General features: G+C 30.2%; 1 protein-coding gene across 1 annotated transcript; it reads right to left on the bottom strand.

Moving 5' to 3' along the window:
- Positions 1-4337: 4337 nt before the first annotated feature.
- LOC107867437 (protein NRT1/ PTR FAMILY 6.3) lies at positions 4338-9361 on the bottom strand. The gene is made up of 5 exons (XM_016713672.2): positions 9144-9361; positions 8775-8952; positions 8618-8657; positions 7289-7857; positions 4338-5405 (listed from the first exon to the last, which is right to left on the bottom strand). Exons 1-5 carry the CDS (start codon positions 9259-9261, stop codon positions 4535-4537), a joined length of 1776 nt encoding a protein of 591 aa, XP_016569158.2. The 5' UTR covers positions 9262-9361; the 3' UTR covers positions 4338-4534.
- Positions 9362-17629: the final 8268 nt, after the last annotated feature.

A 17629-nucleotide genomic window follows, 5' to 3' on the forward strand; every position in this document is an offset into this window, starting at 1 on the left:
GGGCCCAAACTAGCCGTTATAGTCGTTGGGCCAACGGCTAGTTTGACCCAATTTTCCAAAATCTTAGAAAAAATATAAAAAAATTAAATGGGCTTATCTGGACCCGGCCGGTTAATCGGCGGGCCCTAACTGGGTTGAGTCCGGTCCGAATTAACCGAGCCAAAATTCAAAATCCAACCGGACCGAAATCCGAACCCTTAAAGCCCTTGGGCTTACCGAGCCGGGTCAAACCGGCCTGGTTTCCTTTAGTGGGTTGATTCGGGCCGGTTAAAACCGTCCCGTTTGACACCCACAATTATAATAATACATGAAATGGTTTCGAAAATTAAATCATCAACATAAGTTTGGAGATTTTTAAAAATCAAATATACTTGGTGAGTTGAAACTTGAAAATGTTCGTATTTGAGTGCAATAAACTCAGTATCTTTAGTATGGAATTTAGATATAATTGTAAATATTAAAAATTAAATATTAAGCCCATAATAATTATAAAAATAATATAAAAATATAAAAATGAACTCTTCTCATATCTATAATATAATCTGGAATTCGATACTTTTAGATTTGGTGCATAGGTATCTCCCCTTTTGTATGTGACATTAACTCTGCAACATAACCTGACAAAAACACTTTATTCACATTGATTTCCTGCAGAATCAATATTTTCTTTCTCTTCTTTTATTTATACTATTTATTTATTTATTTAAACAAATACAATATGTAACTATCTGGATCTTATGTTAGTATAAAAAAAATAATAACAATACAGTGAAAATACAGAGAAGTTGTGTTGGAGAGTGAGGGGACCGCCAGCAAAGAAAGGGAAATTATATATGGCGTCTGATTAGGGCCCCTAGGATTTAGTAATTTGGTTCCCACAGTCTAGGAAACTGGAAAAATAATCAAAATCACCATTGTATTGTTTGGTAGAGATAAAGTAGGAATATATTATGAGATTATTTTATTTCTTCCTCTGTATGGGATAGTAATTTCATAATTTTAGTACAAATGATAAAATACAATAATTTCAAAATTAAGTAACACCCTATACTAAATATGGAATAAAAGTAATCCTAAACTTTATCTGAAATTAACTCTTTTATCTCTTCTATCAAACAACCCCGGCATTTTGACAAACATGATAACATGTTCCTGCTTGTAATTGCTGTACCTAGTGGATTGACATCGCCAATAATATGTGTATCATTTTTTCTATATTTATTTTGAAGTCTCTAATAATAAATAAACTCGGTAAAAAAAAAAAAAAAGAAGATAACCTTTATTAAGATTTTTTAAACTTTCAAATTTCGATTCCGACAGCTTTAGCTAGTTAATGATGGAGAAATTTTGGTCCAGCCACCACAACCTTGAACGGTGATTGTCGATGATTTTTTCAGATCAAGATCTTTCTTTTTGACTGATTAAAGTATATATGGTATTCAGAATTTATTTACCATATAATTAATCTAAATTCGTGTCAAATGTTTTAATCCCTAAAACTCGAAGTTGATCATCTCCTCATTGTTTGCAACATAATTTAATTCATGGAAAATAAATTTCAATCACAAAAAAAAATATTAAGAAACAATAATTTTATTGTTAAACAATGTAGGTACAAATCTGTTCCTTCTTTGATTCTTCTCTCTTCATTTTCTCCGTAATTCGAGGACCGGTAATGACATATTTTTCGAACGTAGGCATATTTGAATTTGTTATGAATTCCTCCATAATTCGAGGGTCGTTAGTGGCGTATTTCTCAAACGTAGGAATATTTGAATTTGATGGATTTGTGAATCTTTCGAACGTAGGAATATTTGAATTTGATGGATTTGTGAATCTTCTTGATGTATTTGATTATCAAGAAGAGAGTTTTGATCTCTTTATGAATATCACATGAATTTATTAGGACTTTCAAGATCTTGGAGGCGTAATTTACGGTTTAAGGTAGAGTAGCCAGGAAGCTAGATTTAGGGTAAAGTAACCAAGAACTCTAACAAAAATTGAACTCTTTTTGTAAAGTCAACAAAATTTCAATGTCTACACTCATCCTGATTATTTTTGATAAAAATGAATAGGGGTTTGCATCGGTCGGTTCGGTTCGATTTTATATATTATCGGTTCGGTTTATCGATTTTTAGTTTTTAAATATGCTAAACCAATAACCAAACTAATAAAATATTTTTTATTGATTTTCGGTTTATCGATTTTTAGTCCTTAACGGTTCGATTTTTGGTTTAACGATATGAAAATACTCATAAAATAGAAATAGTAGTAGCTAACATGAAAAAAAAAATCGAATCTTAGTTGCAACAAAAAATCCTACAAAATGTGTTTTAATTTACAAGAATCTTCAAGTTTGAACTAAATGTTACTAGGTGAAATTAAGAGTTTGTATAATTGAAATAATAAGTTTGTTAATTGATAAAAATTAAAAAGAAATTAAGAGAAATATATAATAGGTCATACATACATATATATATATATATGTGTGTGTGTATATATATATATATATATATATATTCTTATTGGGTTATCAATTTACTCAATTACCCAATAAAAAAAAAATTAAATGAACCAAGAATCCAATAGTTTTTTTTATAAAATTATTAACAAATCGTTAACCCAATAATAATAAATCAATAACATTTTTAGTAATTCAATTTATCGATGGGTTCAATTTTTATACACCCCTAAAAATGAAGTTCCTTTTGTTGTGTGGTTTGAATCAAGTTTCTGATTCCTTACAACAGGCAACAGCTACTGATTGAGCTTGAAACATGTGACAATGTTGTCATAATATCTGAATTTTTTGTTCAGGAAAAAGAAATTTTGGTTTAAGATGTTAATTTAATTATTGAAAAATGGATAGGACGTTGGTCCACAAAAATGTTTTTCATGCGAGGTTTAATGTAACGTCACCTACAAGTAAAGTCTACTATTATGGTGTAGATGTTTATTTTGATTGGAAATTTTTTATTTGAAGCACTATTTCACTATTTGGGATATACATATTACTAGCTCCTCTTATTTCAATTTATCTGTATGGTCTTTGATTTGACATTGACTTTTAAAAAATAAACAGATTTTTGAATCTAAGATATAAAAAGTATATTAAAATGTCATTTAATTTTAAAATGCTATATAAAAATTTAAAATGTAAAATTAAGAAGTTGAATTTAAAAAAAAAAAAGCAGACTAAAAAAGTACTTGTTATTTCAACTTTTTATGTACATACTATGATCTAAGGGTGGTAATGTTCAAATCTATATAATAAAACACATACAGAAAAATATATAAAACACAAACAGAAAAATACACCCCTTCATTTTTTTTATATGTCTTATATTTTGAATTTTCTGTGAATATTTTAATATATTCGACATATTTTTAACGTAAAGATTATGAAATTTAAAATATTTTCAATTTCTCTAAACTTTGTGCATGTCAAATCAAAACCGGACTAACAATTGAAACAAAGAACGTAGACGGCAAAGAAGAAAACGTGAATCATGTTTGTCTACTCAAACTGATTGAAGAAAATTTAGTTGGGAAAGGGACGAACCAAACTCCATGATTTATTTATATGGTTCTTTAATTTAATTTTTTTTTTTTTTTTTTGAATTAGAAATTCATGTTCCCCGTATTTTTGCATCTTCTTGATTAGCCAAAATGTCATGTGACATTATGCCAAATTATGAGTACGCTATGAGGCAAGTTAATCATATGAAACGTCTGTAGTGCTTCTTATAAATGTAAGTTTTGTATTATTTCCAAGTTAGTATGGTTTTTTTTCCCCCTCCTGATACCAATTAAACAAAGTAAAATAAAATAATATTAAAACGTTGAATAATAAATAGTTTGATTATCATGAATCCAGTGGCTAATAAGCCACACTTATTCGAGGGATGTCTATTAATATCCTTTTACTGAAAAATTTCAATCTTCTTGTCTTCTTCAAAGATGCATTTCCTTTACACTTTGATTTGTTTAGTGAAAACTCGACTTTGCCACAGTATGGGACTATCGAAAGTTAAGAAAGGAAAATCAAAAGATCGATAAAAAAGAAGTTACACTAAAATATTGGGGCTTATTGGAGCACATTCAAAGGATAGAGACCGTGGATTTTCTTGTTAATTAACAAAAAACAATAATAATAATAATAATAAGATACTTTCTTTGGGAAGTTGCTCTTGCAATTGCATTTGATTTACTATATTATTTTGGTTATTGTTAAGAAAAAAATAATAATAATAAAAAGATACTTTTTTTGGGAAGTTGCTCTTGCGATTGCATTTGATTTTGCTATATTATTTTGGTTATGGTACAGATAGAAAGGAGAAAAGAAAGAGCTCTACAACTTTTCATTAACTAAGCTCTTTTCCATTCTTTGATTTGAACATATACAACTAGGTTACCATAGACACGTAACCCTTCCAATAAAGTTAAAGAAGAAGAAAACCAAAACCAAAAAGTTGAAAGACAAAAAAAACACTAGTTTGCTTTTATGAAGACGATAATAATTGCCTTGTGTAGTTTAGTGACATGATGGTCCTGAATCCTCCATTTCAATTATCCCACACTCAGCAAGCCTCTTCTCCTTGTACACATACCGTCTTGAAAAAAACAAGAAAACCATCAAATTCAACACACTCAATGTTGCCAATAACCAATAGAAATCATAGAGCTTTCCTTGGTTCAAATTATCAGCTAGCCATGGTTTGTTCCCTGTCACTTTGTGCACAATGGTCACCAAAACTGAACTAACGAAAAATCCTAGTGAAAGTGTACTTAAAAACAACCCCGTACTCATTGTCTTCATCCCTTTTGGACACTCTCTTAAGAAGAAATCAAGTTGTCCAATATAAGTAAATGCTTCACCTGCCCCTACTAGCAAGAACTGTGGTACTAGCCAAAAGACACTCAATGGTACCATGGTATTTCCATTATTGGTCAATCCATGCAAATGTGCCACGTTTAGTCTCTTTACTTCGGTCAAAGCGGCTGCTATCATGGCTATAATCGATAGGACTAAGCCTACGGCAATACGTTGCAGTGGGCTTAGCCCATGGGGGTTGTTGAGGACACGTCTAGCAATTGGCACGACTAGGCGGTCATAAAATACACATGTCAAGAGGATACTCCCCACGAAAAAGAGTGTCAACGAGGCAGGAGGAATTTCGAATTTTCCTATGTGACGATCCATGGTTGTAGCTTGTGACACAGAAAATGTTGTCATTTGGGCATAAACAGTCCAAAACATAATGGTCGTAGCCCATGTTGGTAACATTCGTAGAACCAATTTTACCTCTTCAACATCAGTTAAAGTTGATAAATTCCACTTATTCACCACGGTAAATCCAGCAGATTCAGGGTCAATTACCTTAATAGCTGCCTTGTCCAAGAAACTGCAAAGAACAAAAACAAAACTCATGGTCAAAATCTTTGTCCACTATATAATTGGAATTGATTATGCATTTGTCCTTCAATATGGACGTTATTGTTAAAAACATTGGAAAAAAATAGATCCATGCTACTATGACACTACTACTGTCCCCCACTTCTTTTTCTATTTATGTATATTTATTAATTTTTGCTAGATGTAAAATTTTGACAAGTTGTATGGGCACAGGGGCAAGGTGGCATATGAAGATCGATTGGGAGACAGACTGGCTAAGAGTATCTCGTGATCTTGATTTTCTTTTAATTTATGAAGACCAAAGTATTCACTGAATCTCTAAATTAAAATATAAATTATTTTTTCTTTCTATTTGAGATGAGAAAAGTACTATATTTATGTAATTTTATCTGACATATGACATTGTTTTTCTACCCAAAAAAGGAGTTAAACAGCCTTGAAATTCCAATGTCTATCCGTTTCTCTTGATATTTTCTATTCTCTACCCCTACCCCACCCCCAACAAATAAATGAATAATTAATTTGTTTCTCTAAGATCACTAATTGTATGTAACAACAAATCAGTCCACGGATTAAGAATAATGAGATCATATAGCAAGAAGTTTCAAAATTTACTGCCACGACAAATAGCTATATCATGGAAAGTTAGTCATAGAATTATTCACTCTTTTTTGTTTTTTAATTATTTAAAAAGGTGCATGTATGATTACCACCTTTTGAATTGCAAGCAAAAAAAATAAAAATTATTATATCAATGAGAAGGAAGAAAAAAACCACTTGAGTTACTTTTAAAAGTGCGCTCGTGTTTGTACATAAAAAATAATACTACTAATATCAACAATGTAACAACCACACGTCTATAGGCAATAAGTGAGGAAGGCTATACTTTCCACACATATATTAAAATAAAAAATCCAGATTAAAAAAATAGTAATTAAAGAGTTCAAAGAGGGTCTACTCCAAACTCCTTGGGGTGGTGGAGGATGGTTTACTGTAGGCTACTGTTTATTCAATCAATCATATTTTATAAGTCAACTTGCAAACTATAACGAAATAAATCATAAATAGGTTGCCCATTAATAAAACATTTCGACAAGATGAAATCTTTTGAGTGGAGGCATGGTGATTAATTGATAGATGGTGGTAGTTAGCTATCAAAGATTTGGCCTACCATTGGGATAAGTTCAAAGCACTTGAAATAATAATGCAAGGAATAATCAAAACCAACCAAAAATATTGATAGCTTGCACATAAAAACTTCTTTTTTTCCAATCTAGAAGATATCAGGACATAGCACATGGTTTAGCAAGCATCATTTTCTCTTTCTAAAAATGTATAGAATCCATCAAGTGCTATTTTAATTTACAGGAGGATTAAACTACTACTACTATTAGCAACATGATTAATTAAGTCTTAGCTATTTTATTTTTTCCTATCTATTGTTTGGTATCAGTTTTAGAGTCTGATTAATTTAGTTCTTTTTCATTCTATGGGCTAGAAGTGCATGCTTTCCCGCTCCCTACAAGGGTTTTATTTATTTCGAGTTCTACTCTGAAATTATTAATTAAGGTGAACGCGATCTTATCCGTCCATGAAAAATTTGTAGTGGTAACTTTTAATTAGCTATAGAAACTCACTTCCAGAAAGTTATTATACATAGAAAAACTACTCTAAAAATTGTAATAGCGGAGTTTACTAACCAAATTAAACAACAAAACCAAAGAAAAAAAATAAAGAGTTATATCCATACAATAGACAAAAAGAGTTTAAGTTATATACACCATTAATGTAAAAAAAAAAAAAACTTTATCCGAGTTTACACTGACGATTTATATAACGATAGTTAATACTGGAAAGAAAATAAAAACTCACCGATACTCTTTGCTGTGAGGCAATCTTTGTTTAGCTTTTTTATTTCCATCACCAGGAATATCATCAATATTGAAAAGAAGTGAAGAATCAGAAGGCAATTCCATATGCCTTTTCCTCAAAGCAGCCACAAAAACAGAAGCAATTTGTGTCAATGGACTCCCCATAAGTTTCTTGAACCTATATTTTCTTGTGCCAGATAAGAAAATCACCAAACCAATAACAATAGCACAGGCACAAATTCCATAACCCCATTCTCTTCCCAAATTATCTTGTATGTATACTAATATTGTCACTGCACCTAGTGATCCCACATTGATGAAGAAAAAGAACCAATTGAAGAATTTTATCATTTGTCCTCTTTCTTTTTTGTCCGTTTCGTCAAACTGGTCTGACCCAAACCCAGACACGCTGGATTTTAGGCCCCCGGTCCCTAGGGCCGTCATGTATAGCGCGATGTATAGGACCATGAGCTGTTTGCCATTTGCAGGGATGCATTCTGAGCTACCTGGCTCACACTTTGGTGGTCGGAGGCTTGGGATTATGGTCGAGATGGTCAAGATGGTCACACCCTGCAATTTATTAAATCAGAAATTTTATTAAGGAGTTTCAGATCATAAAAAAAATAACTACTTATAGTAGGTCGTTACCTTTTTTTAAGTTGCCAAATTAAACGTTTTTGTTTTAGAAAGGTAACTTAAGTTATCATATTAGACCTTCATGATAAATTGCCTATTATTGTAAGTTAAGTAAAATTTTAGAGTGCAGTAAAATATATTATTTTATTAATAATAAATAAAAGTTGGACTCTCTTTGAAGAAAGAGAAATGATACAGAATCTTTTTTTTTCTTCTTTTTAGAAAGATTCAACTAGGGGAGTTAATATGTATCTCTTCTTTTTTCTTCTCTTTCCACTTTCTCATTTCATATTATTCATAACCAACCATGTTCAACGCCCATGCTTGTTCCATTTCATTCTTCATAAAATAAGTTAATTTAAACAAAGTGTCATTATATTTTTTCTCATCTTTATTCCCTTTTCATTCGATTTTCCTCTTCTCATCAACATTTATAATATGCAATCTGAACTTCTTTAATATATTGATTCTTTAATTTCTTCATGGTTGTGGTTCTTACTCTTTCCATTTTCCTCATCACAGATTCTTTTTTAAAAAGTAATGTTCTCATGCAAAGGTTGATTTGATGATGACCATATTGGTCCAATTTCAATCATGATGGCACTTAAAAAGGTGAATGAAGTCACTTCAAAAAAGGAAAGATTTTTCTATTTATGTTATCATCCAATCAAGATTCAAGAAAACTGGCACGTACCATTGCTTGAATAGTTGTAAAGATACCAATTGTAAGGTACCTGAAAAAAATAATTAAAAGTAAAAAATAGCAAAAAAAAATATGTTAGCCATGACATATCAAGTTTAATTATACAAACTTACAAATTCTAATTAGGTATATATAGAAATTTACGAACCGTCCAAGAAATGTATCTGCCACAAAACCACCAAGCAAAGTGAGCATAAATGAAGTTCCAAGAAAATTTGTAACGTTGTTGGCTGAATTTGCATTTCCTAAATGCATTGTTCCAGTCAAATATGTCACCAAGTTTACAGCAATACCTAGCGTCGTTAGCCTCTCCACAGCCTCAACCCCTAGAAGAAAAAAAATACTAGTTGTCTGAGTCGAGTCCAGGATCAAGAGTCAGTAGGTCATCTAATGACCTTAATTTTTTTATCATTATGGTATATATATGTGTGTACGTACAATATATTGTTCGAGCCTAAAGTGTTAATGAATTCAATTGAACTTACAGAACCGTATCAGGGAAAGGGAAATTAGTTACCTAAAATCATGGCAGCGCTAGTCCAACCGCCGGACGATGATCGGAGGGCTAGTCTTCCTTTATAGTCCCAGGCATCTGGGAGAGTTTTGGTGTCATGTTGTGTCTCAGGAAGTGCCATTTTTTAAACTATTTTTTTTTTTTTTTGTGAGGAAGAAAGGTTTAAACAAGTTGGAGATATTAAGAGAAAATAGAAGGTATCCAAGACTATGGTAAGATTCAATTGATTCCATTACCCTTTTATAGCCGTGGGTGTGGGGCTGGCTATTCATTTTATTTCTTCAGTTATTTTAATGCCATAAGTTTCTTAATTTCTTATTTTAAAAACAATTTACATAAAGTCCATTATCAGTGGGAATGGTAAAGTCCACATGATTGTTTTTGTTTTCCTTTTCTTTTTTCTTTTTTGGAGGAAATTTCGTGGTCCCTAGGTTCAAAAAGTAACACAAAATGTTTGACAGTGAATGGCTAAATGCTTGTACCCATGAACTTAAAAGCCAAAAAAAGTGCCTAGCTAGCTAGTAAGGCAGTATACCTTTTCAATTAACAATCTAAATATCCCTTCAAATCGTTTTTACCTTCACTAAACAAAAAATTGAATTCAGCTAATAAGTTCTTTGTGAATCTATTGTTAAATAGCTTGTAGCTTAAAAATTTCTGAAAATCTGTCATTAATCTGCTGCTATAGGACAGCGATGAATTTTACGACTTAACTATATAGTTTATTCATAGCTAGTTTTTTTTTTTTTTTTTCCCAATACTGCTTGCAGTGAAAATATAACTAGCTCAATTATGCCAATGTTTTGTCCATATCGAAGTAGGGGATATATGATAATGATAAAACCTGCAGGCAAAGAACAGAGTGGGAAGACACAGTGTTTGATGATATTTTTCAGTACTAAAAATTGACGGTAAAGATACAGTGCGAAGATAAGTTGTGATATTCCTAAAGTTATGATATTCCTAAAGCATCATTCAAATGTATAAAAATAATGTAGAATATAGTGTATTAGTAATACTTATATCAGTAATGTTTGTATTAATTATGCTGATATTATTTCTTATACATTATTTGGTTTGATGTATTAAAAATAATATATCTTACATAATTTCTATAAAAGAAATATTTATTTACAAAAATATTCTTCTTTGAGTTTGTACACTTTTTTTCTGCAATAAAGTTCTTTTGTTATCTCAAACATAATTAGTATTGTTGAACTAGTATATAGAGGTTTAGGATTAATTGCAAGACTTTCGTCTTTGCGCATGAAGTGTTACGTCGACGGATTAACATAGTCAAAACAAAATAGAAGATGTAAAATTAAGGAATTGTCTCATGAGTTTTTTTTAATCTTTTTAAGTACTCTCGAAGCAAATCAAAAATATGTTTGGACTTATTTAAATCAACTATTCACTATTGTAAATTAAAATGGTGGGAAAAAGATTTGTGAAATGTTTTGAGAAAATTCACTTTTGTAAATTAAAGTGGTGAGAAAAGAAATTGTGAAACATTTTGAGAGAAAAATTGAGGGGTGTTAAGGTCATTTAATAAGTTAATGCATGTGTTCAATTTAGGGAAAAAGTACGAATATAAGCATGAACTTTGATAAATGATACAACTATACCCTCTGTCACAATTTAGGTACAAATATACCATTGTCGTTAATGAAAAAGTGTGTATATACTCCTGAACTTTTATAAATAGTACAGATATACCCTCCGTCATACTTTAGATACAAATATACTCTTGTCGTCAATGAAAAGATACGTATATACCTCCGAACTTTGATAAATGGTACAAGTATACCCTCTGTGATATTTTAGGTACAAATATACTCTTGCCGTTAATGAAAAGATACAAACATACACTTCTCACTAACGACAGGACACGTGTCACAATCTTATTTATTTGCCCTTTTTAATTTAATTTATCCTCACCCTACCTAAAAATAATTCTAATTTAACCCACAACCGATTCAAATAATAACCCAAACCCGACCCCGTCTAATAGAACCTTCAAAATGCATTTCTATTCATACATATTCATTTTCTCTTTCTCTTTCTATTAGATCTGATCGGGTTTGAGTTATTATTTGGATCGGGTTATGAGTTAAATTAAAATTATTTTTGGAGGGAGGGAGGGTTGTGATAAATTAAATTTAAAAAGGCCAAATAAACAGGATTATGACACGTGTCCTGCTGTTAGTGAAAAGGGCATATATGTACCTTTTCATTAATACAAGGATATTTACATACCTTTTCATTAATACAAGAGTATATTTGTACCTAAAGTATGTCGGAGGGTAAATCTCTTCCATTTATCAAAGTGCAGGGGTGTATATGTACCTTTTCATTAACGGCAAGGGTATATTTGTACCTAAAATATAACGAAGGATATATTTATACCATTTATTAAAGTTCAGGGGTATAGTCATACCTTTTCCGTAAAATGTATAACTAATACTTGCATTAATTATATAGGTAAAAAGATGTACCAAACAAGATACTAATAGTACCTATTAATTAATGCATACACTATATTTTTCAATACACTTTGCCAAACAACCCTAACTGATAAAACTATAAAAAGTATTGATTCCATCACCACCACCCGCTCCCCACCCCACTTCTTTTTGTAGTATTGTTTTTTTGGATCATGGAAGAAAGCATTTTTCTAGAGAATTCACTTCTAGAAAAAAACATTTAGCACCACCAAAAAGAAAAAAAAAAAATAAAAAAATTAGCACCACCAAAAAACACCCTGAAGCATATCAAGTAAGAGTTTCAAGTTATGTAAAATTGACTACCAATAAGTATATCAAGCCAGGTATGATGTTAACATTAAAAATTAAAAATAAAGTGATAACTTGCTATGACATGTCAACTTAACTTGATAGTGTGTAAACCATATATACAATCGTGTATCAAAACAAGAAGTTTTTTTAAGTTGACAAGGGAACCATAACCGCTATCCCGGACATGGTAAAAACCCCCGTAAACAACATTAAAGAGGTGAATTGTCCTAGACGACACTCTATTTTAGTGATCACTTGCTCAATCAACTCGGCCATTCTTACAAGATACAAAATCAATAAGTTACCATGCATGTTAATTTTAACTTCGAGTAAATGAAAATTATTGTGGCGTAGAAAAATTCTAGATCTTGTAAAGAAAGGTGACAATGCAATTTGTTGCACTAATCACAAGATGTTGCATAGTTCTCAAGTATCTTGTGAGTAAAATATAACTTTACATAAATGGGTGATAGACATGAAAATTTGAGGATTTTCAGTATCCATTACATTTACCTGAAGAACAAAGCAAATCATTTCTATGGCCCAGGAATTTTACAACTTTTTGGTATTTTGTTTCTTAGCAACCAATAATTAGCTAAAATTGAAAAAAAAAAAAGAAAGTCTATACTTGTTGTATTCAAATTAATATTACAGGCCAAAAGATAATTCAACTCCTAAGAACTTTTATGTGGTGTCCATACATTCAAAAAGTAAAGATAGGGAAAGAAGAAGAATGCACCCAAACAATTGGGAAAATCACGTTTCAACTTTTTCCTGTAAAGTAAGCAATTTAAAATTTAACCAATATTATACTCTATCAGTCTATTGTAATTTGTCCAGTATTAATTTGACACACTCCTAAAATAATAATTCATAGAATGACAATTTATCATATCACCTTTTAAATAAAATAAATTTAATATTTTGAAAAATATATTGAGAAATGACTACAGCTAATAATAATAGAGTAAATTAGGAACTAAATGATAAATTATCTTTTAATGTGTTAAACTGAATAAATAAAAATGAACATCTATTTTTAATATAATGGACAAGTAAAAATGGGCGGATAATAATTTTTCGGATCAATATAGTGCCTTATAAATTAATTTAAACTTTATAATTTTCCAAAGGTGATCTCTATTTTAACATATAACAGACTTGAAAAAGATAAGTATCTATTAAATCTGAATCATCTTCATTCTTTTTTGTTTTCAAATTGTAGACCCGTCGACCATTTTCACGTTTTTTCTCCACCATTGTTTGATGATATTTTTTAAATTTCCACCCAACACCACTTCTATAACATACCAATGGAGAAAAGGCACCTTAGCAAAGAAAAATCAAAGCAATTGCCAAACTTTAGGAACTGAATAGATACTAAAGACAAATTTACATTACTAATTGGAAGAAAATGTGAAATTGCCAGATTTGGACAGCTCAAGAAAAAGAAGAAGAATATACAAAAAAAAAAAAAAAAAGAAGACGAGGCTAGTTAGAGATAATGATTCTTTTATGAGTGCTTTGACCTTATAATAAAGTTTGCCATTTACAAATAAGTACCAACAATTAGCATGTCTCACACGTTTTTATTCTAATTGCACTACAATAATTTGGTGATTGTTTGTCGGTACAATTTTGTATAGTATCAAATGGAAGTAATTATAAAAATTTCTACGTACTGTCAGTAGATATAAGATAAATCTCATAATGAAAACGTTTTAGTCCTTTCAACATAACGCGGTCCATATCCATCTCCTTCGAGGACCAAGGTTACAGTATATTTGGATACAAAACGAACATGACCTTTCATTTTCGATCTTTTTCATAGTACTGTTACTTTAAAATTGATTGAAAAATGGCCAAAAATATTAATTAGGCCCTTTTAGGATAAGTAAACCTATGGTGACACGATATATATATACGTGTAGAACAACTCATGTAAACTAATTAAAGTTGTGTCTTTGTATTTTACGCATCAATTATTATAGGATTAGATTGAAGGAATTATAATTTTCTGTCATAGAATATCGTTAAATCTTTCTTTTTCCGGGAGTTAATTTTTTCTCCAAGGTTTATCATGATTAATTATGGAATTAATGCTAAAATTGGACACTTTTAAGCAAAGTTGGTTACGCAAAGTGATCATTAACAATTTTATAGTGTTGAGACTATTAAGTCTTGACTAAAATTAGCAATTATTAGTTCAATGGCTAAGATATGTGATTTTCAATAATTAAGCATAAAAATATTTAAAATGGCAACTTATTAGTTTTCTTCTGTTTGTCTGCCCCAAACTGTCAATCAAGCTAATTAATTACTCTATTCATCACTTTTAATAGTCTACTAAACTAAAAACAGATGTCCATCTTAGTTCCTAATTTACCCTTATTATTCTTAACTATAGCCATTTTCAAATCCATTTCAAAAACATTTGAATTTAGTATATTCAAATGGTGATGTCAGTGGCAGCTCAACCTCATAAAAAATAAATAGGCGGCCACCTTAGGCCCCCCAAATTTGAGGCGCCTCATTTTTTATTGATAATATATTATAGATTTTTTTAAAGAAAATCAAATATTGTTTTTTAAAAAAATAAAATTTTCATTTAAAAGGAAAAAAATATTAGAAGAAGTTCATATATTTAGAGTACTATGTCTCAAGAAAGATTACATCTATTGATTATATTATTACTTTAAAAAAATTAATTAAAAAAAATCGATTATATAATTTTGAAAATAAAGTTCATTAAAAAGGGGTTATTTTTTCTTTAAAACTTAAAACATCCGTTTAATTTTCGCCTTAGGCTACGAATATACTTGAGTCGCCCCTGGGTGATGTAGTAAACGTATCATTCTATTTATTATTTCTTAAGAAGTATGATAATTAACCCCCTTCATGCGTGATTAAATTCTCTAAAGAACAAATTAATTAACCACTACTGTATAAGATACCGTAATCAAGTCCGTCTCTATTGTTAAATTATTTAGTTTATCAGTAAGTCGAATAAAAAAGTGAATGATGTATAGCTGTCTACTTTTGAATCTAATTTGAATAAGGAGCTCTTGATAAGATCTCTATAAATAATGGCTTGGATATTTAAACAAAAAATATCAAAACGAAAACGTGGAGTTGAATAGAATCTTAGTGACATGGCACCCTCTGATTGGATAAGTTATACTGATGTAGTAATTCATACCATGCGAACTATTAAGTCTTATATATTTCTTCACTTTCCTCTTAAGTTTCAATGTGAAATTAGCTTAAATTATCATTTGCATCTCCATTCAGAAGTTAGCCAAGTACTATTAGCTTGTGTATTTAGAAACTCTCCTCTCTCATTGTATTCATGTATGAGATATATATACACCTTAATTACCATACATCTACGATACGAATAGAAGATGCGACTAGATTGTTATCGACTAAAATAAACATAATTCTTTTTTTTTTTTTTTAAAAAAAAAAAACAAATCTACTAGACGAGATGTCCAGGACAAAAATAAAGATACACTACTAAATATCAATCTAAAAATTCATTAGCCCTCTGTGACATGGGCACGCCCTCGCCGGCTTGCCCTTCGTTATAGCATCACTTACACTCCTGCTCAAACGTCTTTGTTGAGATTTATCCTAGATATAAAGGCAGTATTCGGCAGGCTCTAATAATATATTGGTTTGTCATAATTCAAGCCCATGATATGTTTTGCAATTTATTGACTAAGAACATATCATGTACAATTGTCTCTTGATAATTTGTTAATGATCGAAGATTGTTAAGTAAAAACAATATAAATGGGAAACAACATGATTATAGTATCAAATAAAACATGGAATTTTCTAAATGATTTGCTATGCAATATTGTAGCCATGTCCAACTGGCGCTCGACAAATTTTATTCCTTAAAACTCTGTAGTAACGTTTTCAATTTTGTTCCACAACATAATAAATAATCACGTGTTAACCAAGTTTGTTCCCCTTTGAGCTTCAGTTCAGATTTCAGAAGCTCATTAGTTTCTCAATAAGCCAACTCATGAGAATCTCACCAGTTTAGTTAGGTGGCAAATCAGTGGGTTGGTGTTGAATTTTAGCAGATTAATATGAATTGAGTTAATAAATGAACGAATCATGATTCGTTCAAAAATTACTTGAGCTGAAATGGATTTAAGTGTAGATCATAATTTAATCCGCTCAACTTGTACTAAATTTTAATTGTTTTATTTGTTTTTTTTTATAATATTTTTTTTACTACCTTATAAAATTTATCATTTTCTCAACTCTATATAACATATCAAATAAAAAAATTAAATCTATTTTAACATGATTTCTCAAGAATCAATTTACACGAGATGCCATCCCAAACTTGGACAATTTTACGTCGGGTTATGATTGATTTTATGGATCAATTTTACCACCTCCACTCACGAGCATGCTCAAAATTGAACTTTTGGAACGTAAATTGTATAACATAATTTTTAATATCAGATATATAAATCATGAATTTGTTGAATGAATCTGATATTAATATATATCACAGAGATCTTGGATTTAACTAAACCTAACTTATGAACTAAGAACACATAGTAAACAACAACAAATTCCCTGGACTATTCGAGACACTTGACATGATGCGCACTTTCAATAAAAAGGGATGAATATTTATGACACAAATTATTTTTGAATTTCAGTAGTGTAAAGTCAAAATTGATGCGCAATTAAATTATTTATTTTCTTAAGAAAAAAAAACATTTTGTATGGGTTTGACTTAAACCACCACTCCACACCCCCAACCCCACCCCACCCACTCCATACACACACCCCTCTTTTATGGTCCTCTTTTTTTTTTTTTTTTTTTTTTTGCTGTGTGTGTGTGTCAAAGTTCTTTTAAGTTTTAAATGGAAACATTGGTAGGGACCTAACTAACATGCATCTATCTTTCTGTCAGTTTCTATTTAAAACCTTTAATTGTTCTTTAATTTTCATTAATATCTGAAAAGAAAACTGGATAACTCGGATATAAGAACAATTAATAAGATGACAAAATAAAAGGTCAGTTTAAATTTGGAATTGTTACACTACACAAAAGGAAACCAGAAAACATTGTAATAACAACAAAAAATAAATAACTTGAATCTTTATTTTCACAAAATTTTAGTTCGTATTCAATGTATAATAAATGTATAATTTACGTATCAATTTGAGTTGGAAGTTGGAACATATAGTAGTTGCCAAATTATAAACATTTTGACACGCGTTAATTTTGAAGATTTGATCATCATGAATTGCAGGAATATATTACAAGTTTACAACCACAAAAATCTGACTCATATTCCATTTAAATATTAGGAGTTGACTAATAAAATTTTAGAAAAAAAAAAAAAAGAGAAAGAGAAAAATATGGAAAACAGATAACATTTGGTTTTAAAAGGACGTTATTGGTCGGTTCTAATAGGACCCAATTCGACGTTGATTCATCGACCCTTTTACTCTGGAATTAATAACTCAAATGGTCACTCCACTTATGATTTTTCTCTTACAAAGTTACTCAACTTTGATTCTTTATCCAAAAGTTACTCAATTATAAGTTCTTTTCTCAGAAAGTCATTCAATTTTAACTTTTACTTCAAAAGTCATTCAACAATGAATTCTTTTATCAGAAATCACTTAATCTATTTAATTAATTTTTTTAATTAA

Source organism: Capsicum annuum, chromosome 1, assembly GCF_002878395.1.
Source record: "Capsicum annuum cultivar UCD-10X-F1 chromosome 1, UCD10Xv1.1, whole genome shotgun sequence".
Classification (NCBI taxonomy): Eukaryota; Viridiplantae; Streptophyta; class Magnoliopsida; order Solanales; family Solanaceae; genus Capsicum; species Capsicum annuum.

What these genes read in the sequence shown, in the direction of transcription:
- LOC107867437 (XM_016713672.2), bottom strand. Translation starts at nt 9,261, where the DNA reads ATGGCACTTCCTGAGACACAACATGACACCAAAACTCTCCCAGATGCC. An exon ending in TAGCGCTGCCATGATTTTAG is followed by an intron (nt 8,953 to 9,143) that starts GTAACTAATTTC and finishes TTTTTCTTCTAG; the next exon opens with GGGTTGAGGCTGTGGAGAGG. An exon ending in CCTCACAGCAAAGAGTATCG is followed by an intron (nt 5,406 to 7,288) that starts GTGAGTTTTTAT and finishes TGTTCTTTGCAG; the next exon opens with TTTCTTGGACAAGGCAGCTA.